Below are 25,119 nucleotides of genomic sequence, written 5' to 3' on the forward strand. Positions count from 1 at the left end.
CTATCGGATGTCTCAAAAATCTTTTGATGTATTGCTTGAAATATTGAGACCCAACATCACGAAACAAAACATGACAATGAAGATTCACCCATGCCCTTTGTCGTGCATCTTTGTTGGAATATTCAGGGTTTGATTTGTCCCAAAGGGCAGGTAGCCCACGAATTAGCTCGATAAATTGGTCCATATCAAACATATTTTGCTTTTCGCGATCAAAGCGGCATACCGCAGAAACGTACCGTGCTACAGTTTACATTCAACTGACTGTGTTGTCACCAAGGTTCCCGCATCCCGCAATCCTGCATTGCGGCAGCATGTCGCCGCACATCCCGCAAAAACGGATGGTGTTACATCTGCCATGCCATCTCATGCGATATTGCCATACCGCAAAATGGGATCCGCACTGCGGGACCTGCAAAAACGGACCGTGTAACGCCGCACTAAGGTCGCCAGTGATTAGCCCCCCTCCTACTCACCGCATGGATATCAAACTTACGGTTTGAGCAGCATTTCAAGTGATGTATAATTCTGGGCCTCTGCTCCTAGCAACCTGCATTTCAAATCCACGCATCGCGTATCACCGTTCGTCTAAAAATATGTACGTGGGTTTAAGTTCGGGTTAGTTTGGGTTTGAGAAGTAAGAATTGTACATTTTTTCTTGCAATTGTACCTATGTACTCCTTGACTATCAAATGTACCCAAAATAGTATAATTGTACCTATTGTAACAACACTGCTAGTATGGATGGAAAACCTATTATTTCGACAACCATCGATACAGGCGGCGAGATACAACGGACAACGGAGTGGGGTATGCGCTACGGCGCGGCGCGTCGTGTTGGGCTGACAACAGCTTAAAAATAATAGGATATAAAAGAAGCAGCTTTTTTGAAACAGTTGCGGGCATAACGCCTGGCTGTCGAGATAACAGGAGTGGGAAAGGAGCGCTGCTGCATCGGTCGATTGTCGATGGAGGCTCGCAACGGGTTGGAGAATAACGCATCAGTTGTTTTAGCTATGTTGTTTTTTTTACCTGTTACGAGCATAACAGAACGGCGTTCGAGATAATCGGAGGTTTGAAACAGGTTGGAGAATAACGCATCAGTTGTTTTAGATACATATTGTTTTTCAACCTGTTACGAGCATAACGGGCGGAGGTCGAGATAATATGGCGCTGTATGTTTCAATACTTTGTTATTAAGTTTCAATATTTAAGTATTTATTTATTCTGAAAAATTTTCAGAATAATATTTTAAGATTTTTTAAAAATGTATACAGGGTGTTTTGAAAAATCTGGTCATTGATTAATCACGATCCTGCTTAAAGCCCTTGACGTAAAAAGCTGATTTTTGGAAAACGGATTGACTGTGGGGTGTAGAGGTGGACATATTTTGAAATTTTTTAAAAAATAATACAGGGTGTTCCAAAAAGTTGAGTAATTGATTAACCACGATTCTGCTTAAATTGCTCGACGTTTAAAGCTGATTTTTGGTAAACGGATTGACTGTGGGGTGTAGAGGTGCGATAAGGAGGGGTTTCTCTAATCTCAAATTCCAAGAGGGTGAAAACGCCCCTCAAATAGTACAATATTTATTATTTAAAAAACGGTTAGTCTTTCGGGAAAACGATTGGACACGCATAATTTATTTTGTTTTTTACATATTTTGAAATTTTTTTAAAAATAATACAGGGTGTTCCAAAAAGTTGAGTAATTGATTAACCACGATTCTGCTTAAACTGCTCGACGTTTAAAGCATATTTTTGGCAAATGTGAGAAAATTTTATCCAGTTTGTATGTTAATGGAAATTCTTGCTTTGCTTTATCATCACCATTACAAATTAATAATTCGATGCGAACGAAGTCGCGGGTACAACTTAACAAGTATAGCTAGAGACGTGAGAAATATAAAATAAGAGACGCCCCCGATGCGCAGTGGACATCCCACAAATTTGCTTCAATCAGATTTTTCGTAGCGTAACTGCATCTCTCTTCCGCCGAATGCGTTCTCTCTCTATCGTGTGCTCGACCGGTGCTATCCCCAAGTCTCTGCCTATATTTGTCAAACTGTACATGCTAGTTTAAGTGTAAAATTAATTCTAACTCTAGTGTGTAGTTGGTTTACTTATGAAGAATATACTACACGTTTTCTTATATTGCTATTTTTTGACCGCAAATGGTAAAATCATAACGAAGAGCTTCTCGCCCGTCGAGTGAGATGCACCCTGTACACTGCTACGCAATTCAGAATCTATGCGGATCGAGGGGTAGGGCGTAGGTAGATCGGAATTTATAGATATAGACGAGTGGCGGCATTTTGGCTTTTTTATATCGCAATTTGTAAACAGCGCTTATTTGTAAACAACCCCCGTTTTTAGAGGGGTATTTTAGATAACAATCGATATTTAGAAATGTTATGACACCCTGGAAATACTACCACCGAGCACGTCATTGTTGCAATTGCGTTATTACGCCTGGCGGTGACCGCCTCATATTCTTTCAGATATTTAGCAATAAAATAAAGAAACCTGTTATTTTTAAGCTGTTATTTTAAGCTGTTTTTTATAAATAACTATAACAGTTTCAACTGTTATCTAAAAATAACAGTTTTGCCCATCACTATTGTATAACCCACAGCGCAAGAAAGGAAGGTCCCCAAAGTTAACTCCAGCATGGGAAGGTCCTTATACAGTCCTCAAGAGGATAAATGATGTTGTGTACCGGATTCAGCGCAGCCCTAGAAGTAAGATGAAAGTAGTTCATCTCGATCGATTGAAGAGATACCAGACAGGAAACCTTGATCGGGACGATCAAATTTGAGAAGGGGGCAATGTTAAGGTCAAGGTGGTTGCAATGTTAAGGTCACTGGTGGCAATGTTAAGGTCACTGGTTGCATAACCGCAACGGTGCATTGAGGAACCTGGCGAATTCGACAGAAAGTAAAAGAAAATTACAGAATTCTTTAGAAAATTCCAGAAACCATCGCCAGGGGGTATATAAGGCCCGCGCTTTGACAGTTGCAGAAGTCTGAAGATAGTCTGAAGTCTGAAGTTTGATAATACCGCGAAATACCGTTAGAGTAATAGTAGTTGCATAAATTGTGTAGTAAATAGTATAAGTTGTGTGTACAGAGTGAGACAAATAAATTCGTTAAGTATTTTATCGTGAGTTTAAATAGTGGACCCACGGAATCCGTAACAGTATATAGACACTGTGCTGAATTCTTCGAAATGCGCAACTAAATCTCTAAGTATAATAAAAATGTCAAAAATTTAATCAAATTTTCTGAACGCCTAACTTTTAGTTGCAAAAAAAATCGTTAGTATAGAGAATATCAAAATAAATAATACGTTTTTGTAGAATACATACCTGTAGCTTGCTGAGTCATTTTCAATGAAAACAATAATATAAATGTAAAAAGAGCACAAGAACAACAACAATTTATAATTTTAAACATAAATTTTAGCCATTTAACTCTTATCTGTGAGAAGTAACAACTTTGACGTTTCGTTGAAACAAGTGAATGCAACTAAACACACCCATAGCAACGCCATTCATGGCAGACATGATTTAACTTATCATTTATCTTTTTTTGGGAAATCTTAATCACATTTGCTTTTTCGAATTTCGATCACCTTTTTCATGCTAATACCCCACCGTGGGGCGTCGTGAGACAAATGATCAACTTAGTAAATAACAGACACCCTAGTACACAGGGTCCGGCAATAGTGCGTCGGGTATATGTTATAGCTCCTAGAATAGAAAACTTGAGGAAGTGAAAACCTCTGTTTTAATTTATTACATATAATGCGATTGACTTGATCACTTTTAGGTACCAAAAGTGACGACTTTCTGCCAATTCATGAGTCAAATCTAGAGTCAGAGCATAGTTCCGAAACCGAAACTGTCATTGCAAAATTGTTAGCTGTGGCAGATGCCACCGATACGGCTTCGGGGATGTACAGCTTCATCGAACGTAACAGGTACTGAATTTTGATACTTAAAGATAATATCATTTAGATAATATACATTATACCGTATTATAGATCACACCATCATACCAATCCAACTTTTAGTCACGCGATTAAGCTGGACCGGCACAGCGTTACCCACTTTTACATATTTTCTTTTAATCTTAATATTTTAAAAAGCAAAAATAAATTAATTATAAATATATAAACAGTTATTATTTACATCAACAAAACTCACCTCCTTAACAGCACTTAAGAGTCCATTTCACTAGTCCGAAAAAGCAGCAAAAATGAGTTCTGCATTTAACGTTTTATGTAAAACTGGCTAGGTATTTTTCCACAAATGAAGAAGGAAATTAAAGATAAAGGATTATACTATATCCGTATTGTAGCACATTTTTAGACAACTTCTTTATTTTTAAGACATCAAAGTCAACCACCAAGAAAATATTCCTTATCTTTGGACTAAATTTTCTCGAAAATAGAGATGTAATTTAAAATTCCGTTACAATACAGAAATAGATTGAAGTTTTGTGATTACAGTAATATATAATTTATATGGTTTTGTAACAAATTGCTCCCTATTTTATGACAAATGCTAAAGCTCTGCAAACCTTAATCGAGCCTTAATCAAAGCACGTGTGTTTAGAATTCTGGACGTGGCTTGACACGACAGGATCGGGCTAAACCTTAACCTATATATATATATATATATATATATATATATATATATATATATATATATATATATATATATATATATATATGTACAGCGTAATAATACAGTCTTAAGGGACATAAACGACCATTACTACCGCTTTCCCGTTCAAAATATTCTAATAAGGTTTATTTAAGCTATCACAACACAATTCATTTAAACCAAAAACTGGTAATACAAAACTAAAGTGTCAAAACGAATGACAATATCAAGAAATAAATAAATCAATGTGGCAACTTGACACTTTTTACAGCGCAGCTACCACCAGAGAATCCCCCAGCGAGAAATTTTAAAAATCGCGTCCTCGATAACGTAACTAAAAGTTTAATTGGTATCGATTATATGAGCGAACCATTACTGTATACAGGTTGTTAACTCGACAGTTACTTATAGGGGAATAGAATGGCAACACTGCCTATTGAGAACGCATGCACTTATAGGGTTTTCTGCCGACTCGTCCCATCCGTCGCGTCGTCTATCGACGAGCGGGCCGATGTATGCCATATTTCAACCATAAAGCTCTTGCCGCGAGTAATATACAAATTAACAACCTGTATATTAACAAACTCTTGTTTTGTTGACAATTTTATCAATTTTTTACATGTTTAAGGTACAGCAGAGATGATGTCACTACCAGTTTGATAGCACTTAAAGACATGTTCAGGTCGCAGGACTTCAAACACTTGGTCGTCAAGAAGGCCATCGTTTACCAAATCTTGAGATCGAGAAACAAGAACAAGAAGCTGAAGAAGTACAGGGAGAAGAAAATTTCCTTCCAATCAGTATAGTACCTGATTTTCGGCATCGATCGGTTCATCAAACCTACAGGGTGGCTATGAAAAGTCTCTCTAGAAAATTCTAGAACTTAATAAGTAAATTTTACTCGTCTGACATACATGTACTTGCAACAATGCAATTTATGCCAAAAATCGCATATTATTGACTTATTAGTTAAGAAGTTTAAATTAAGGGAAAAAAGAAAAAAATAAAATTATTTAATTCCAAGTCTTCTTTCAATAATTATTTACTTTGAATAAAAATATTCAAAGAGGAATGTATTCATGCAATAGAGATGGAATCGACATTATGAACACCCATTTTTGACAGTTATGTTTGACGTTTCAATTGACACATTTGAAAATTTGCGGATTTATTGTGTTTTTTTATTGAGCTGATTGTCAAATGTTGAAAAAAGATATACAGGGTGGTCCGAACTTATTCGGGAAAATTTTGCAGATAAAATAAGTAAAAAAGTTCGTATGAATGTGTGTCCTAAAATGCTTCGTTTTGGCGATACAGGGTGTAGAAGTTTTATTTTTATTTCGATTTTTTCCAAATAATTTCTGAACTAACGTTGATATTTCTATAAAAATTGGTGTCTGGGAGTTTTTTGATATAAAAATTTGATTTTAATATCAATATGGCCTCTACTTGTAGAAAGCGCCACCTACATATTTTTTAAGTGGTTTGAAAGATAATAACTTTTCGGCTGTATCTGTATAAAACTACTGAATAAAAAATTATATATTTACGACATTTTTTTACGTAAAAAAGGTCTCTTGCTAAAAATCGCTACGAGTAATGGTTCTCGAGATATTTGGAATCGAAATTATCAATACCTGTCATCACTGACACAAATTAAATCGGTTGACTAATATTTATTAAACTGAAAGAAACGATTTAAAATGTTTTTGTGCCAAAAGTTTTGAAATTAGAAACTGTTGTATCATAATTTTCTGGAAGAAAAGATTTAGAAAAAATAAAAAGTTTCCAAATTTATCATTTCAGTCAAATAATTATCTACTCAACATGTTTATTTTTTTGTCAATAATGACATTTATAGACTATTTCTATTCTAAATCTAAAAAAAAAACGGTTGCTCGTAGCAATTTTTACCAAGAGACATTTTTTATATCAAAAATGACTGTAACTGTAATATATATTTTTTCACTCAGTAGTTTTATACAGGTACGGATGAAAAAAATCAAATATCGACTATAGTTCAGAAATTATTTGTAAAAAACAGAAATAAAAATTAAACTTCTACACCTTGTATCTCCGAAACGAAGCATTTTAGGACATACATTTATACGAACTTTTTTACTTATTTTTATCTGCAGAACACGCTGCCGAAGTTACTCGAATACAATTCGGACCACCCTGTATATGAAGTCTCGTCAAATCAAACTTTAAATAAATACACAATTTGTTTACATTTGCTTGTATATCTTGGTTCAAAACAAATCAGTATAACGATGTATCCTCGTATAAGTTCGTTGGTACCGAGACCGAGTATACAGGATGTATTTTTGAATATATCGAAAAAAATATCAAGAAAATTAGATTAAACTTACTTGTATCCCGTCAGGATATTGAGAAGCGATGATTTCCCAGCACCCGATGGACCCATAATGGCGGTAAGTTCACCCGAACGTAGTGTACCAGAAACATTTTTCAAGATCACCTTGTCTTCTGCAAAAAAATCGTTTTTATGAAAAAAAAATGATAAAATATCCTCAGGCACTAATTAATTGGGCTCTTTTACCTTTAACACGGAGTACTGTAGCCAAATAATTAAATTTTTAGAAATTGTGAGTCATGCGATCGTTGGAAAACTACTAAATCTACAACTTAAAATTATTTTCAAAACGTACAGAGTGTCCCAAACAAATAAAAAATATTAGTTACATTTTTTTAAATGCAACACCCTGTATATTATTACATTTTCAGTTTCTACGATTAAAATAAGGGTAAATTTGATAGGGCTCTAACTCACTGACGACCAGGTCGCAACGACCTGGCCGTCGGCTGGCCGGATGTATTGCGTTTATAACTGCGGCCAGTTAATAAATACCGGTGTGGTAAATGGATTAAGTAAAATCTCCAACCCCGACTATACGATAACGTCGCTATTTCCATGTTTTTCAAATCCGCGATGCCTGATGCCTGCTATTCCATCAGTCGTTTCATAACAGAATATTCTACATCCTACGTATATGTAATTTAATATGTGTAGAGTGAGACATGTAACTCGTGAGATTTTCAGCATTATATCAATAATGGACAAAAACAGTATTGTTCCTAAAGGCTCGTCCAGACTTTGGCATTTTAGCCCGAACGAACCGAGCGCGCACGAACAAGCAGAACAAATAGGCCGAACAAATATGTATAATATGCTTTATACGATAACGTCGTTATTTCCATGTTTTTCAAATCCGCGATGCCTGATGCCTGCTATTCCATCAGTCGTTTCATAACAGAATATTCTACATCCTACGTCTATGTAATTTAATATGTGTAGAGTGAGACATGTAACTCGTGAGATTTTCAGCATTATATCAATAATGGACAAAAACAGTATTGTTCCTAAAGGCTCGTCCAGACTTTGGCATTTTAGCCCGAACGAACCGAGCGCGCACGAACAAGCAGAACAAATAGGCCGAACTAAAAGCACTGTGTACGCGCGACCGACAAAAAGGGAGATATTCTGTTTCTTTTTTCTACTGATATGGACTTCTACTGATGGCTCTTATCGACTTTAGAAGTAAACATATTAGGGCCATCGTAAAAAAAAGTAGTCAGACCAGGGCAGACATTGGCTCTAAATATAAGCAGGTAGAAAGTTTAGCTTCCAGTTATTTCAATGTTTACAATATAAATTCCTCTTTTTTATTGTTACTGAGAATCTACAACAGTAATTACTTCTATTTTTATGAATGTTTAAGTTACTTTTACTCTTAATTTTTTTTTTAAATAATGTACCTAGTCGAAATATAGTCTAATGAACCCTGTTTGAAAAACGTTAAATTAAATATAATATTTAAAATACAGTTGTCCTCCTTGTACATGACTACAATACAACTAAAAAAAATTGATAAAAAAAATAAGTGGTTGTAGAAAAACTTTAAATATTATCTTTTATCATTTAAATTCGCAACCAAACCGGACGACCGGCAATCGTATTATGACGTATATAATTCCAACGTAAGGTGCCAGGTAAAGGTGCGTATTCATTATCCGAACAAACGAACGAACGGACGAATGTTCGCTAGTGGTATGGACGGGGACCGTACGATAGAACCGCACGAGAAGACCGAACGCGAACGCCTTTGATGTACCGACTCGAAACGGATGGTCGAGCGAACGAACGGCCGCATGCGTTCGGTCCCCGTCTAAATATACCGCATTTTCATGACGACCATCCGTTTCGAGTCGGTACATCAAAAGGTGCGTATTCATTATCCGAACGAACGAACGAATGAAAGTGCGGTATATTTAGACGGGGACCGAACGCATGCGGCCGTTCGTTCGCTCGACCATCCGTTTCGAGTCGGTACATCAAAGGCGTTCGCCAACAAATGCCACCGGTCTTCTCGTGCGGTCCCCGTCCATACCACTAGCGAACATTCGTTCGTTCGTTCGTTCGTTCGTGCGGATAATGAATACGCACCTAAAGACGTTCGCGTCCGGTCTTCTCGTGCGGTTCTATCGTACGGTCCCCGTCCATACCACTAGCGAACATTCGTTCGTTCGTTTACCTTAATTAAGGTGCGTATTCATTATCCGAACGAACGAACGAACGAATGAAAGTGCGGTATATTTAGACGGGGACCGAACGCATGCGGCCGTTCGTTCGTCCGTTCGCTCGACCATCCGTTTCGAGTCGGTACATCAAAGACGTTCGCGTCCGGTCTTCTCGTGCGGTTCTATCGTACGGTACGTATCCACTAGCGAACATTCGTTCGTTCGTTCGGATAATGAATACGCACCTTAAGGTTTACGATCTTGGAAAACGCAGTAACAATTTTAATGCTTTATTTCTCTATGCATATTTAAGTTTTTAAAACTAAATATTGTACTGAATATTTTCAATTTACTAAATTTTGTGTTGCATTAATAAAAATTATACTACCTTATACAGAGTGTCTCAAAATTTATTTTAAATAAGTGTTAGCTTTAAACGGCAATAACTTGTTTAATTTAAATGGAATACCCTGTATATTTTACGAGAATCAGATGCACAATTTAATTTTCTATCAAATTGTATTATACCATTTTTTATAACTATCTTTTCAAGTTTTCGTAGAAAATGCATTTTCTTATAATTTAGACCTCATTTTTATGAATATACCAGTAGAAATCATATGATATTTAAGAATCATAGAACTTATTGCCATATTATATGTAACAAGAAAAAAGCCAAAATTTCGAAATATGTAGTACCTTTTACCATAAAACCACTGAACTATTATTATAGGTACGTTTTTTCTATAAAAGTTAGGATTTTAAAAAACAATTATGTATCGATATTCTCTCAAAGCCATGGTCAAAAGTACTGAACCTTGACACGCTTCGGAACCTTCGTAGAACCTCGCTTAGAACCATATTATTTTCCCAAGATTTTAGAAAAGTTTAGTGTCGCTATAAAAACGACTAAAATACAACAGCAAAGGTAAATTTAATCAATAATAGAAAAACTGCCAATTACAACCATTACGTAAATTTTTCAATTATCATTACTTTTTGATGTTATTTTTTTAATATGACGAGGCGACTTGCTATTGTCGTAATGTCATATTCACAGTTACATTTGATGTACTAACGATTGAATATGGCACTATTAAAAACAGTGCAAATTGTTGGTGGCAACTTCATTTCGCATTTAAAAATTAACCAAGGAGTGTGTTGGTATGAGCACAGGTATGAGCCAAAAAACAAAATGCTCAGAAGGTTCTGACCGAGGGGTGAACACTTAGGGGATTTATGGTGTACACATGAGAGGATTTCCAGGGGATGTACCGAGGATGTAGTGGATGTACCGAGGATGTACTAGAGGATGTAGGGGATGTACCGAGGATGTAGGGGATGTACCGAGGATGTACTAGAGGATGTAGGAGATGTACCGAGGATTTACTGGGGATGTATTTCGAATTATTTGGGGCGTAATTTGCCGAATGCGATGTTTCAAGTCATCCAAATTTGTGGGTTGTCTTTTAAATACATTTTCCATAAGGTATCCTCTTCGGTATCCTCTTAAAAAAGTTTTTTTTCTAATATTTTTTTTTCACTTTTTAATTTTTAAATAAGAATAACTCCAAAAAGCTTGGATTTGGGTATAGTACATACATGGAAAATATTCAGAATTTTAAGGGCAATTCAAAAATGCAGAAAAATAATAATTATGTTGCCACGAGGGTTGCCATTAAAAGAAATTGTTTTGGACAAAGCATTTTTGAGACACCCTGTATAATATTCATTTTTTGCATAATCTGCCCCGGAAAAATTAAAATAATTGATGTGGCCGAGCGATTTCCAAAAAATGTGGTTCTCGAGATGTTGATATTTATTCAATATTTTACAACCACCCTGTACGAAATCAAATAAGATCGAATATCGATATTGTGAATATAGATAGATATAGATATTTCCGATATGAAGTATTCATAAAGAGATATAGCGGTATCTGTTATATCGATAGCTATATCGATATTTATGGACCAATATATCGTTACTTGGTTTTCACGTATGTGAATTAGCTTGTGCACATCCGTTTTTCTCAATGAATTTATTAAATAAAGTTTGCACAAGCCGATTTTCACAAGCCGATTTGCACAAATTTCATGGGAGTGAAAATGGACCTTTATTTAATATATCGATAAAAATATCGATACTCAAGGCTTTGTGGCTCACCCCTACTCATAACCTCAAAATATCTCGCAAAATGTATGTATAAGTCAGATATATAGCCTTTAATCCATATCTCTGGTATAAGTTTATGCAAAAATGTGTTTGTGTGTGTTCATATCTTATTGCATAGTGCCGTAAGCGTTATGAATTAAAGGGAAGTGTGTGTAAATAATTATTATTGTACCCTCTATACGTCAAAAACGAAGTTCATAAATGCGAATGCCTTTAACGTTGCCTATTTTTAGGTCTGTTTTATAAAGTAGATCCTCGGTAGCTCTAGATCTCATTTTTATTTGGGGTTCAAAACACGAGATTGATAACTTTGCACATAATATAGGGCTTTACGCATGACTAAGTTATTTTTTCCGCCGACATAAACTGCATAAACCGAGGCATAAACTGCTGTTATACAGGGTAAGTCTTAAATAAGTGCAAATATTTTCAGGGGTGGTATATTTTGACCCCAGGAACACGTCTATGATGTTTTTTTGCAAATAAAATATGTTAAAAATCGTGCATGTTCTTTTAAATTTCCCTGTATATTTTTCGAAAACTTTTTAGAACTGCCTGTTCACCGCTAATTTTCCCACGTTATAAATTCTTAATCTCTGATATTACCGTAGTTACAGCTTTACTCTATGGTTACGGCACTAAAAGGGATGCAAATACAGAAAAAAATCAGGTGGCTATCAAAATTAAAAAAATCATTTATTTTTTAAATTTTCAAACTTAAATAACTCGGTTATTTTGGACTTATTTGAAAAATGGTAAAGAAAAAATATGTTTCTTTTATCGAGATCTACCAGCCCTGAAAATATTTGCACCTATTTAAGACTCACCCTGTATAATAAAAGTAACGGCGAATTGTTGTAGGCACAATAATAGCCGAGATTGTTACAGCTCTGGCAAGATTTGATATGGGTTGGCGCGCCTTAGTTCGATTCTCGATGACCCCATATAATTTTTTTAAATGGTTTTGATTTTTTTTTATCCTTTTGAATTCAACAAAAATATTAGGTGTCAACTATATTACTAGCCAATAAATTGTAGAGGTTTGAGAAATTTTGTGTAGTTATACATATTGTCAAGGTGTATGTGGCGCCATCTGTCGGAGAAGCGAGCAACTAAAACCGCAACGTGTCCAGAAACCTGAAGACAATATTTTGTTGTAGCGCCATCTCTTAATCAAGTCGACAAGTAAGCGAAGCAGACAATAGAATGTACTAGTAGATGGCGGACCCGTCCCGATAATTTTAGATTGTTCGCGAAACACTCACCACAGCTATATAAAAGGAGCGCTTACGACAGTTGAGGAAGTTTTAAGAGTTTTTGAAATTTGAATATACCGCGTGGAAATTGAAAATCGGACAATTTGGTGAAGGAATCTTATAAATAGTTAGTTTGTTGTGTGTTATAAGTTAGTAATTGTGTATAAAGTGAGAAAATAAATTCGTTAAGTATTTTATCGTGAGTTTAAATTAGTGGACCCACGGAATCCGTAAGAATTGGTGTCGGAAGTGCGATTCAAGAGGATTTTAAGAAGAAATTAAGTGGATTGGAAGATTTTTTAGACCGAATTAGAGTGTTTTTATGGTTGGTACAAGGGAGCAAGCGAAGAAAATGGAGGAAGTAAGCAAATTATTGGGCGATTTTATGGAGAATATGAGAAGAGAGAAGGCAGAAGAACAAGAAAGACTCCGTAAAGAACGAGAAGAAGAGCGAGCCCGACTAGAAAAAGAGAAAGCAAAAGATAAAGAAGAGGAAAAATTACAACGACAAAAAGAAAAACAAGAAGAACAGGACCGGCTTGAGAAGATTTTCGGAGATTTGAAATTCCAACAACAACAAGATAAACAGGAAGAACAGGACCGGCTTGAAAAAATTTTCCAAGATTTGAAAATTCAACGACAACAAGACAAAGAAGAAGAACAGGACCGGCTAGAGAAAATTTTAGGCAATTTAGAAATTCGTCAGAAGAATGAATGGAGGGAAATTTTAGAAGATATAGAAACGCGCCGCCAGAAAGAAAGACAAGAAGATCAGGACCGTCTTAAGAAAACTTTAGAAAATCAAGAAATTCGACTTCAGAAAAGCTTGGGGCAATGTTGGAAGTACGTTGCCAGGAACAGCAGAACCACTTCCAAGAAGCCGTAGAAGATCTGGAGGAGCGCCTTCAGCAGAAGATAAGGTTGGAGATGGACCTACAGAAGACCAAGGTACAAGTAAGGACACCTGGCGTTCCGGGAACTGCGAACCTTAAGGCCCCGACCTACGATGGACAAACCACCTGGACGATGTACCACCGCCAGTTTGAAGCAGCGGCTGCTGCCAATGGATGGACTGACCAGGAGAAAGCAGCGGCACTTGTCATCGCGCTGCGTGGCCCTGCCCTGGAACTCCTGCAAACTATTCCTGCAGCCCAACAGCAGGAATATCAAACTTTGGTCGCTGCACTGGACAGAAGATATGGCGACCAACATCGACGCCAACTTTACCAGGCACAGATCAAGACACGCCTGCAGAGGTCCGGAGAGAGTCTGCAGGAATTTGAAGCAGACTTACGTCGGCTGGTACACCTGGCATATCCAGAAGCACCGGAAGGATTTAGGGAGGAACTCGCTGCTCAGTGCTTTATCAGCGGACTGAGGGACAACGAATTACAGAGGGCGCTGCAAATATCCCGATTTTCCACCAGCAGCGAAGCACTGGTCAGGGCGCTGGAAATCGAAGCTGCCTTTAGCGCCATCCCTAGGCCGAAGATAAGATCGGTAACGGTCGAGGAACAGCCCGAAAGCACTCACAGAGGTTTGGAGGAGATGTGTAAGAAAGTCGATAAACTATGTGAATTACTAGTGAACAAGAGAGTCAACAACACCCAGACAGAGAACCAGAGAAGATCCCAGGATATTAGGTGCTATAGATGTGGCAGGAATGGCCATATCCAACGGGATTGTCGCATCCAAATGCGATTCCATTCACTATCCAGAGAACATCGGCACATCGGAAGATCCCAGGACATAAGTTGCTATAGATGTGGCAGGAATGGCCACATCAAACGGGATTGCCGCGTCCAAATGCGATTCCGTTTACCATCGAGAGAATATAGGCACCAGGAAATCAACACTAATGAGCGAGTATTGGCTGAAGAAAACAGAGCCCCTAGGATGTTTTCCGTTAGGAGTCTAGGAAAAACCGATGACAGTTTGGTGATCAACGGGAAGGTCAATGGTAGAAGAATTCGAATGACTGTGGACACAGGCGCTATGGTATCGTTGGTGCGGACTAACTCAGTGCAAGGATTGAAGATGATGCCTCTTAGAAGAAGAGTGTATTTACGTACAGTTACGGGGGAAATGGCCGTTGTACGGGGAGAGGCTTTCATAGAACTGGAGTTAGGGAATTTGAAGTTTCGGCATAGCATTTTAGTGGCAGACATTGAAGATGATTTTATCATGGGTATGGATGTGATCAGTCAACATGGTTTTTCGTTCGATCACCATAGAAACATCCTGAAAATCGGAAATGAGGAATTTTCTGTATCTAAAGAGAAGAGACCAGGAAATATGGAAGAAAGATCATCGAAAATTGTGATGATACCTGGTGATACCAAGAAGACTGTGTTCGAGAAAATAGAGGAAACCTCTGGGTGCCATGTAGGACGGGTACAAATTATCGACAACGACCTAGATCGACGACGAGCTACCTTGGACAAGAAAATGAAACATCGTGAAAGCACTATCAGAGTAAGGAATTTTGAATTGAGAACTGACAAACAATGGACGACGATACAATTGAGGAAAGATCAAATGAAAGATCCAGACATCGGAGCAATACTACGGCTCAAGGAAGGTAACGGCGAGAGACCACCGTCGCAGGATATTGCGGACAGAGGGCTGGTTTTCAAAGCTCTCTGGGCTCAGTGGAATTCACTGGTGATTGAGAATGGATTGTTAAAGCGCACGTGGGAAAGTGCGGATGGCAGGACCGTAACAACTCAGTTACTGGTACCAAGGAAGAAAGTCACCCAGGTATTGGAAGAAATTCATGGTGGTAAAACTGGAGCCCATCTTGGGGTAAACAAGACCCTGAGCAAGCTGAGAGACCGTTTTTACTGGGTGGATTATTGTGAAGATGTTAAGAAATGGTGTCAACGTTGTAAGATTTGCGCAGCTAGACAAGGACCAAGTACTCGATCTGGAGGAAAAATGGAACAAGATAACGTTGGACGGTCGTTCGAAAGAGTTGTTAGGAAGGAAAGATTATTGGGAATTCATAAGGCCGTGAGAAGTAAGATTACGCTAGCCAGTGACCGGATGAAAGCTCGTTACGACCTCAGAGCTAATTCTACGGGATTTCAACAGGATGATAGAGTATGGTTGTATAATCCACAGCGCAAGAAAGGAAGGTCCCCAAAGTTAACTCCAGCATGGGAAGGTCCTTATACAGTCATCGAGAGGATAAATGATGTAGTGTACCGGATTCAACGCAGCCCTAGAAGTAAGATGAAAGTAGTTCATCTGGATCGATTGAAGAGATACCAGACAGGAAACCTTGATCGGGACGATCAAATTTGAGAAAGGGGCAATGTCAAGGTGTATGTGGCGCCATCTGTCGGAGAAGCGAGCAACTAAAACCGCAACGTGTCCAGAAACCTGAAGACAATATTTTGTTGTAGCGCCATCTCTTAATCAAGTCGACAAGTAAGCGAAGCAGACAATAGAATGTACTAGTAGATGGCGGACCCGTCCCGATAATTTTAGATTGTTCGCGAAACACTTACCACAGCTATATAAAAGGAGCGCTTACGACAGTTGAGGAAGTTTTAAGAGTTTTTGAAATTTGAATATACCGCGTGGAAATTGAAAATCGGACAATTTGGTGAAGGAATCTTATAAATAGTTAGTTTGTTGTGTGTTATAAGTTAGTAATTGTGTATAAAGTGAGAAAATAAATTCGTTAAGTATTTTATCGTGAGTTTAAATTAGTGGACCCACGGAATCCGTAACAATATAATAAAGCTCGTAATAAAGTGGGAGATCGCTCTAACATAAATAACAATTCCGGTTTCGTCGTAAGTAAAGTAACCTTAATTTTGTTATTTTAAATAAAAAGCACCCTGTAAATTTTTATATCCCTCTAGTAAATGTAAGTCGAAATGGTGCTTTATCTTTTTTTATATATTTAATAGTTTCGGAGATAATAGCGTTCAAAATTTTAACTTTCTTTTTACCATTCAAATAAAATTTTAAAAAAATATATACAGTGTGTCCAAGATAAGTATATCTCGAAAAGTATTTTTTAGATACGTAAAATTTGTTCACGTATTCTCGGTTCATCACGAAAATTATTCTAAATGTATGGCGTACACATGAGAGGATTTCCAGGGGATGTACCGAGGATGTACTAGAGGATGTAGGGGATGTACCGGGGATGTACCGAGGATGTAGTGGATGTACCGAGGATGTAGGGGATGTACTAGGGGATGTACGAGGATGTAGGGGATGTACCGAGGATGTAGGAGATGTACCGAGGATGTACTGGAGGATGTAGGGGATGTACTAAGGATAGAGGATGTAGGTGTACACTTTTTGCCCTATGTGTTTACCCCTCGGTTCTGACCGAAAAACACTGTTTTAGGAAAATTTGCTCACGAAATTATTGCACGGGGTGTTTTAAATTTAAGGTAAAAAACAACCATTTGATTAATCATGTACAGGGTGGCTCGAATTCGACGCTCATCATTGGGATTTCGGAAACCGTAAGAGATATACAGGATCGGTTAAATGGAGGCAAAGTTGCGCAATTTTATGCTCAATAAAATGCCGTATTGCATTTTTTTTGCATAAAATATTTTGGTGATGGATTTTTCTGTACTAAACGTCGGTAAATATCAAAGTGACTATATATAGTATTTTAAGAGCGATGAAAGGATTTAATTAAATTGAAAAAAAAATCAAGTCCGTATTTAAGAAAAAATAAGGTTGATGATGGTCGCCGGAAGCCGAAATGTCAGAGTCCATAACAAATAAAGCCAGGAAACAATAGAAAACAAAATTGAAAATTTCATTTTTTTTTCGAATATATTCGGAAGTAAGTATTCGGAATTTTTCAAAATGCAATATGGCATTTTATTGAGCATCAAATTGCGCAACTTTGCCTCCATTTAACCGATCTTGTATCTCTTACGTTTCCGAAATCCCCATGATGAGCGTCGAATTCAAGCTACCCTGTACGATAATAAGCTATAATAGATACTAAAGTTTATAAAAAACTGAGTTTATCTATTAAAGTAGATATTAATATACAGTTTGCCAAAAAAACCATAAAAATAGGGCTAAAAATCACCATATGATCGGAAAAAAAACGGCGTCATTGATGGCTATGAAATGACTTATATGTAAAATTATATGGGGAATATCAACGATGTTCATTTCCAAGCCAACTGCACTTTAAATTTAACGAAAAAAAAATGCGTTAGGTTTTTTTGAATCTGTCTGTATACAGGGTGTCCCAGTATTCCGCGGACACAATTTACTTCTATAAAAAAAATATCTTGATTTTTGTGAAAGTCAAATGTTAAAGCACTTAGCAAAACATAGACACACAAAATTTCATTCAAGTCGGAATAACGGTTCTTTAAATATCTGACAAAATGTGTTTATTTTTTTAAAGTTTGATGCCCTCTAGCGGACAAACGAAGCACTTTTGTGAGGGTGCAGCCACACTATCCTAAAAACGGCGTATCGGCGTAACGGCGTAATGACCTTGAATAGATTTCCATTAATTCTATTCGCTGAAACATTCATCTGTCAGAAATTTTATCTGTCAAAAATTTCAGCCAATAGAATTACTGGAAATCGATTCAAGGTCATTACGCCGTTACGCCGATACGCCGTTTTTAGGATAGTGTGGCTGCACCATGAGAGTAAAAAATTGTGTCCAATGAACTTATTTTGATTCCAAAAATATGTAGGCAGTAGTTCTATCTCCACAGAATATTGGGACACCCCCCTGGTATATGAGTAAAACAAAATTCTCTAGTATATATCATAAACATTATCGATAACAAAGTAAACATAGTAAAAACAAAATTAGTCACAGAAATTGTGTTTTTGGCTCGTTTATGACGTTTATCAATCAATAAAACAGGTCACAGACAGTCACAGTGCTTTTAAAAAAATTCATACGTAGTTACATGCCTGGAATTTATCTCATTATTTAGGAATACATTAAACATGTACTTTGAACAGTGACTTCATTATTTTCGAAGAATATTTGACCAAAGATTTGACCATAGAATATTTAGTCCAGTAAATAAGAACACAAAAGACCCAATTCGTCGATTATGACTTTTTAGGTGGATTGTGTACCTTTTGGGGAGTAATTTTAGCAGAAAAAATTGTAACACCGTGCTCGGTCAGCTTTGGCCGAAAAAATGGTCCCAAATGACCGAAAAATCAGTTTATCGGAAATATCTGTCAAAATATGGCAATTTACAATTTTTTTCTTGGAATAAAAAACGAAGCTTAGGTCATTTTCTACAAAAATGACTCTATCTCTATCATTTTTACGTACAAATAGTAGTTTTGGAGATATTCCTCAGCATTCTCTTCCATTTGATTATGAAAATCATCTGCATGTCATATTTCGGTCAATATTGGCGGAAAACCCGTTCTTTGACCTTCTAGAGTCGTTTTTAAGCGTTTTCCCGGGACTTTACGAAAAAAAGTGTCAGCACATTTTTTGATTTTTGATTTTTCGCCCATTTGGGGGCATTTTTTCGGCCAAATCCGCCGGGCACGGTTTTTACAATTTTTTTCCCAAAAACCACTCCCAAAAGGTACACAATCCGCCTGAAAAGCCCGTCGATTCAACCTTCATATACTGGACTATATTAATAAAATTAAAAATTTTAAAGTAGATAAATAAAAAATGTATTATAAAGTTTTGTGTACAGATATATTTAACACAAAGTCGATCTTACTTTAAGTTAAACGTGAATACACAAACCTGTTTAACAACATTAGTAAAATGGTAAAATTTGGCCCCGGAATAATTTAAACAAAAATGGTCTGTCTGCTTTTTTTAAGGCAGTATTTTTATAACACCTTCTTCTATGATTTTTTTTACTATAAGCAATTAATTCGATAATTAATATATTATATTACTCGTTTTCGTACATACACTAGTAATTTATTTTATAAGTAAATGAAAAATTGTATTTTAATAGACAAAAAACGTCTCCATAGTACCATATATATATGCAATTAGGCACTTTTAAAATAGACAAACAAAATTATAATCCAACCTTTGATCGGTTCCGGTATAACTGGTTGAATACGAGTAATAAAACAAAGTTTAATTATGCATAATTACTTAGTTTTCCAATAAATTTTGATGCCAAGTTAATGGTGTTCTAATTAATAAATGGAGGTCCTCAGAAACTTTAGAATTCTTCATAATTTATTTAATTAATACTGGCTTTCTTCTTTGTTTAACTCTCGGTTTAACTTCTAAAATTTACTTACGTTTGCCTTGTTTTACTGTGTAGCTCAAATTGGAAAAAGCCAAATTCACTTTGGGTCTCTGGGGTAAATGGGTCAATTTCTTCGGCTGGGCAGGCTGAATTTGTACCTTAACGTCGTTGGACCTAGATTGCAACAAAATACTCTCACTAGCCATTTTAAACAACTATTTAAAACAAAGGCACTAATGTTTCGATCATAAATTTGATGTGAAAAGACGCACTTTGCCGCAGAACTACAGTTTGCCGTTGGGATTGCGATTTCCTGCGAGTTTTCACGTCGATCTATTTCCTGCTTGAAAAGGAAGGATTTAGCGACCTTCTAGTAGTGTTTTAAGCAGAATTCGTTTAAAACGTCCATCGAAACAACAAAATTGCGACAGAATGAAAGCATAAAAATGAAAGTTCGATGTTTTGTTCGTGGACGATGACAACAATCAGCTGGGAGCGACGATAAGAACCGTAGAAACGCGAATATGTACGAGATTGATTCGTCTTTTTGGCGAATGCGCTAGGTCAATTATCGATCTTTGGTTGCCTATTAATTAGTGATTTAAAAATGATTTTTTAAGGATTTTATCATTGTTATAGAATAGTTTTTTTCCTTTTAAAGCAATAGAATATAAATGATTTTGATCTTCAAAATTTGGTGCAGTATTGAGGTCAATGCAACAGAAAATATCCTAGATATCTTTAAACGAGTGAGTATATTAAAATATTTATTATATTTCTCTAATAATTTTAACTATTCTGTTCTTAAAAAATATAAAGTAGATGTAATCAGGTAATGTGGTAGGTTAAGCACCAAGAAATAAACAATATTTTATTTCAAAAATTGTCGACGTTTCGATGTGTATTTTCGTCCAAATTTCCATACCGTTTTAGAGGAAACTAAAAAAAACATGAAAATACGGCCAAATTTTTCATAATTCTTAAAAATCAAAAGGCGTTTCTAAAGTAATAGCATTTCGATTTCATTCTTTGATAGATGATAGTTACTATTAATTTTGATTAAATATTATTTGCTGTTTCTGAAAGTATCACATTTTCCGGAAACTTTTATCGCCCTTTCCGTAGCATCAGAACTAATAAATAAATTTTGTGCTTCTTTTACATTATAAAACAGCAAAAAATATGACGTTAATTAAAACGTCGGCAATTTTTTAAATAAAATGTTTTTTTTGTTCTATTCAATATTGGGAGATTTTATAAAATTTATATTTTTACGGAAAACTATTAGGTAAAAAAAATTCTAAATATATACTTACCAGTTATTGTTTGTTAGAAAACTTGTTGTATCCATTGTTTCGCAATAACATCAGAAGTAAATTAAACTTTTTTATACGTTAATTAATGTAAAGTTGTTTTCATACTGACACAATTCCACAATGTTTTTCTTAAAATTTCGAATTCCTTGACCCAATGTTAAGAGCTGACATTACTTACAACAACTGATAAGCGAAAATTAATTTTTATATAAACTAGAGCAAAAACATTATTAATATATTTATTTTTTCCACTAAAGATCAAGCGTTCAACAAGCTGTTGCATAAATTCGCAAAAGTAATGTCAAATTTTCGTTATAAAATTGTTTTCGATATCGATACTTCAAGAATTATCGATATCTCCATTCCTAGTTGGCCTAGCTGTGCTTCTGTCATTTTTGTACCGGGGATGGTAAAATTTAAAATTATTTTATTGATATGTATCATCATTTTCATCATTATCGTTTTCAGCTTATTCAACCATTTTCAATAATTATAGTGTAGTCTCCCTCATATATTTAGATAGTCTTTTTGTAGTTGGGCCCATTGTTGTATATAGTTGGCTATGCGGGCCCAAGTTATCCCTGCTAATTTTCTAATATTATGGTCCCATCTCAAGTTCGGTCTTCTTCTAGGTCTCTTAATTCCTCGTGGGTACCATGCTGTAATTTTTTTGGTCAGGTCTTCTTGCCAAATGTCCTGCCCATTGCCATTTGAGGGATTTGACTCAGTGGATAATCTATTACCTGGGTACATTTGTCGTATCCATTCTTTTACGATTTCTCTTGATTATTCCCAGCACATTTCGTTCCATTGTGCGTTGTGCGACCTGCAGTTTTCTTATGATGTCCGTTTCAAGTGTCCAGGTTTCGCATGCATAGGTCGTGACTGGTGGTACACATTGGTCGAATGTTTTCTTTTTTAGATACAGTGGCATTCTAGATTTGATTATATATAAAAAAAGTCTAACTAATAAATAAAGTAATAAATACATTTTTACAAAATCGATTCTTTTATACATCGATATATACTGTTCATCTCTATTTTACACTTAACCCAACAAAATGGCTTTGCTCTTCGCTGTCAGATGGTTGTCAGTTTGATTTTTTTTCTTATCTTTTTTCAGATTTTGTGCCAGTTCATAAGTAAACACAAGTAATCCCTACTTGAAATCCTTATTATTCCTTACGGTAGTATATAAAAATATAATTTTTTGTCTTAACTCATTCATTTCTGTCTTATATTTCAGCTGTTCCGATACTTTTCCATGACAATGAGTATTATTCAAGAAATATCTGTTTTAACGAAGAACCACGTCAAAATTAAGAACCCCGATAGAGTGAACGATATTTTAAGTAACATGATCAAAGGCGGTGTGAGTAAGGTGCAAATAGTCTCTGATTTTGATAGGACAATCACCAAACAACATCAGGATGGCGTGCCACATCTTAGCACTTTTGGTAATGTCAGAATTTTGTTGAAGAATTTCTTTTTATTTCACTACTTTATAGCTATGTTTAGCAAGATACCGTCGTCAGCAAACAATGAAAACTATCAGAAAACAGTCAGCGCATTGAGAGCCAAGTATTATCCTATTGAAATTGATCCACATATACCCCACGAAGAAAAATTAAAACTGATGGAAGAGTGGTGGGAACTTTCCGAAAAAGCTATAAGGTAAAGAATACTTTGGTTTAATATTTTTTGAAATAAAAGGATTTTTAGGGGTCTCAAAGTAACTCCAGAAGAAATTGAAGATATTTGTGTGAAGACACAACCTTCATTAAGGTAGGCGGTTGTGTTTTGAAGCTTTTAATTGGTTTACAAATTTTATTTTTTATTTCAGAGAAGGTACAAGGGAGTTTTTTAAAGATCTGGCACAGGAAAACGTTCCCATAGTTGTGTTTTCTGCAGGTTGTGGAGATTTAGTCATGTCAATATTGAAACAGTTTGATGTATATTTACCAAATGTAAAGGTGATTTCTGTGGAATATTAAACAACAATTAAATATTTACTTACATAAGTATTTTACATTATAGATTATATCAAACTTTCTGAAATATAACAGCGAAGGAATAATAGAGGGATTTCAAGACAAAGTAATTCATGTTTTAAACAAAAACGAGTACGCAATTAAAAATAGTGATTTTTACCATGTTTTGGAGAAGAGAGACAATGTGATAGTCTTAGGAGACTCTCTAGGCGATGCCTCCATGGCGGAAGGTCTAGATCATCTCAAAAATCTTTTAAAAATTGGATTTTTATACGATCATGTTAGTTAAAATAGAGTTAAAATTTTTTAAAACATAATAAATCTTTTTTTTTTCTAGATTGATCAGTATTTGCCACTCTACTTAGACACTTTTGATATTGTTTTGATTGATGATCAAACAATGGACGTTCCTAAAGCAATCTTTGATTACATTAAGGCTGCACAATAAATTTTTAAGATAGAAGACAAGTACTTAAACCTTTCGCTCTCTTTTACGTTTTAAATATTATTTATTGACGAGTGTCGCATTGGCATATTTTGTACACAACTTTTTTTATAGTGTCAGTAATTTTAACATGTAAGAAAAAAAAATAAAATTGTTTGTTGAGTTTATATTGATCTTTTTTGTTATGTTTCGTAACAAACGAAGAAATAAAAATAAACTAATAATAAAAAAAAATTATTCAAATTTAAGCTGGTTTAAATTATTAATGACTGACAGAGGTCAGATTTTATATATGATAAATTAAATAAAATATATAAACAAAATCCAATTGCAGATATTCAAAAATAAAAAATGAATTTTTAATAATTAAGACACAAGTATTCACTGACATAAAAGGTCAAATTATACTATATTATTTATCAGTAAAAGCTTCGCCATATTGTCAAGAAAACAATCTAATTTCATTTTTTTATGATGAAAAATTAATAAACTATAGCACTAACAATAATTGAAAAACAGTGGCATACATTTTTTTTATTTATTTAGAAATTGACAAAAAATATATCCATTCAATTAAAACGATTATAACACAGAATTACCTATATCTGTTTAATTGGTTGCCTAAATTCATAAATTTTAAAATAAAATAATTTCTATTTCCATTGAAAAAAATAAGCCAATTTTTAAATGATTTATAAATTAGACTGGCAGATCTAGAAAATTAAAATAGAAATAAAAAATGTGTTTCTCAATACAACTGTTAAAATAAAATGTCTTAAATGCATATAAAGTCGAAAGTTCTAATCTTTAGTTTATTATTTTATGGTTTTAAGTTCTCAGAGTATCAAGCAATTTCAGTGGTTGATATTTTGATATTGTCTATCGATACCATATCGATATCGATAATAAATGGTCAATCTAGGGACGTACAAAAAATTGATGTTTATAAATATCGATATAACAATAAAGTAATATATTTTTTAATTATATTCCTGATAAAACCCTATTGAAATTAAGTATTTGGTAATGATACAACGTTACAAATGAAAAGAAAAATATTTACCTCTGTCAAATTGTCTGATACTTAATTATCGCATAATAAAAGTAGATGTTTTTTTCTCATACGTATCGATGTCTCTTATCGATCTTTTGACATGTCGATGTTGCCTTTTTGGTCGCCGTTAACTGACTTTACAATTGTTCTCCATTGCGTTCTATTGTGCGTTGATTTTTCCCACTGATTCTGCGTGCTTAACCCCTGTAAGTTTTCATGGCAAATATCTTTGTACCTTTTGAGTTTCCTCTTACCGACTACAAGCTCACCGTAAAGAAGATATTTCGATAGACGGTTTTCTTGCATCCTACATACGTGACCAGCCCATCTTAAGCGGGATTCAGTAATCATGACTTCAGCGCTCTCGCAGCTAGCTTTTTCAAGGACCGATACGTTTGAGACATTTGGTGGTTTTAAAATATACAGGGTGATCCGAGCTCTATTCCGGAAACTTCGGCAGCATAATC

General features: G+C 35.3%; 3 protein-coding genes across 6 annotated transcripts in view; 2 read left to right on the top strand and 1 right to left on the bottom strand.

Moving 5' to 3' along the window:
- Window positions 1-5,688, top strand: part of LOC115891015 — a 37,938-nt gene extending 32,250 nt beyond the window's left edge. For both annotated transcript variants that reach the window (XM_030911404.1, XM_030911405.1), the window contains exons 5-6: window positions 3,827-3,977; window positions 5,294-5,688. In XM_030911404.1, the coding sequence (XP_030767264.1) occupies window positions 3,827-3,977; window positions 5,294-5,471 (329 nt within the window). In that variant the 3' untranslated portion in view covers window positions 5,472-5,688. The remainder of the gene's footprint in view (window positions 1-3,826; window positions 3,978-5,293) is intronic.
- LOC115891014 (ATP-binding cassette sub-family G member 1) overlaps window positions 1-21,461 on the bottom strand; it is a 97,611-nt gene extending 76,150 nt beyond the window's left edge. The window contains exons 1-3 of the mRNA XM_030911403.1: window positions 21,163-21,461; window positions 19,899-20,020; window positions 7,038-7,155 (exon numbers count right to left, since the gene is read on the bottom strand). Coding sequence (XP_030767263.1) covers window positions 7,038-7,155; window positions 19,899-20,020; window positions 21,163-21,197 — 275 coding nt within the window. The 5' untranslated portion in view covers window positions 21,198-21,461. The remainder of the gene's footprint in view (window positions 1-7,037; window positions 7,156-19,898; window positions 20,021-21,162) is intronic.
- Window positions 20,450-23,791, top strand: LOC115891016 (7-methylguanosine phosphate-specific 5'-nucleotidase). 3 transcript variants are annotated; one of them, XM_030911407.1, is made up of 8 exons: window positions 20,493-20,595; window positions 22,286-22,349; window positions 22,409-22,619; window positions 22,671-22,836; window positions 22,885-22,947; window positions 23,006-23,135; window positions 23,200-23,433; window positions 23,491-23,791. In XM_030911407.1, the coding sequence occupies exons 3-8, from the start codon at window positions 22,427-22,429 to the stop codon at window positions 23,599-23,601; spliced, it is 897 nt and encodes a 298-aa protein (XP_030767267.1). In that variant the 5' UTR covers window positions 20,493-20,595; window positions 22,286-22,349; window positions 22,409-22,426; the 3' UTR covers window positions 23,602-23,791. The 3 variants fall into 3 exon arrangements, with proteins under 3 accessions (XP_030767266.1, XP_030767267.1, XP_030767268.1); XM_030911406.1 differs by lacking the exon at window positions 22,286-22,349 and having other exon boundaries at window positions 20,450-20,595; XM_030911408.1 differs by lacking the exon at window positions 20,493-20,595 and having other exon boundaries at window positions 22,215-22,349.
- Window positions 23,792-25,119: the final 1,328 nt, after the last annotated feature.

This window comes from Sitophilus oryzae, unplaced genomic scaffold, assembly GCF_002938485.1.
Source record: "Sitophilus oryzae breed Bouriz unplaced genomic scaffold, Soryzae_2.0 scaffold_942_pilon_pilon, whole genome shotgun sequence".
NCBI classification, from domain to species: Eukaryota; Metazoa; Arthropoda; class Insecta; order Coleoptera; family Curculionidae; genus Sitophilus; species Sitophilus oryzae.

What these genes read in the sequence shown, in the direction of transcription:
- LOC115891016 (XM_030911406.1), top strand. Translation starts at nt 20,521, where the DNA reads ATGATTTTGATCTTCAAAATTTGGTGCAGTATTGAGGTCAATGCAACA. An exon ending in GCCACATCTTAGCACTTTTG is followed by an intron (nt 22,620 to 22,670) that starts GTAATGTCAGAA and finishes ACTACTTTATAG; the next exon opens with CTATGTTTAGCAAGATACCG. An exon ending in AAGACACAACCTTCATTAAG is followed by an intron (nt 22,948 to 23,005) that starts GTAGGCGGTTGT and finishes TTTTTATTTCAG; the next exon opens with AGAAGGTACAAGGGAGTTTT.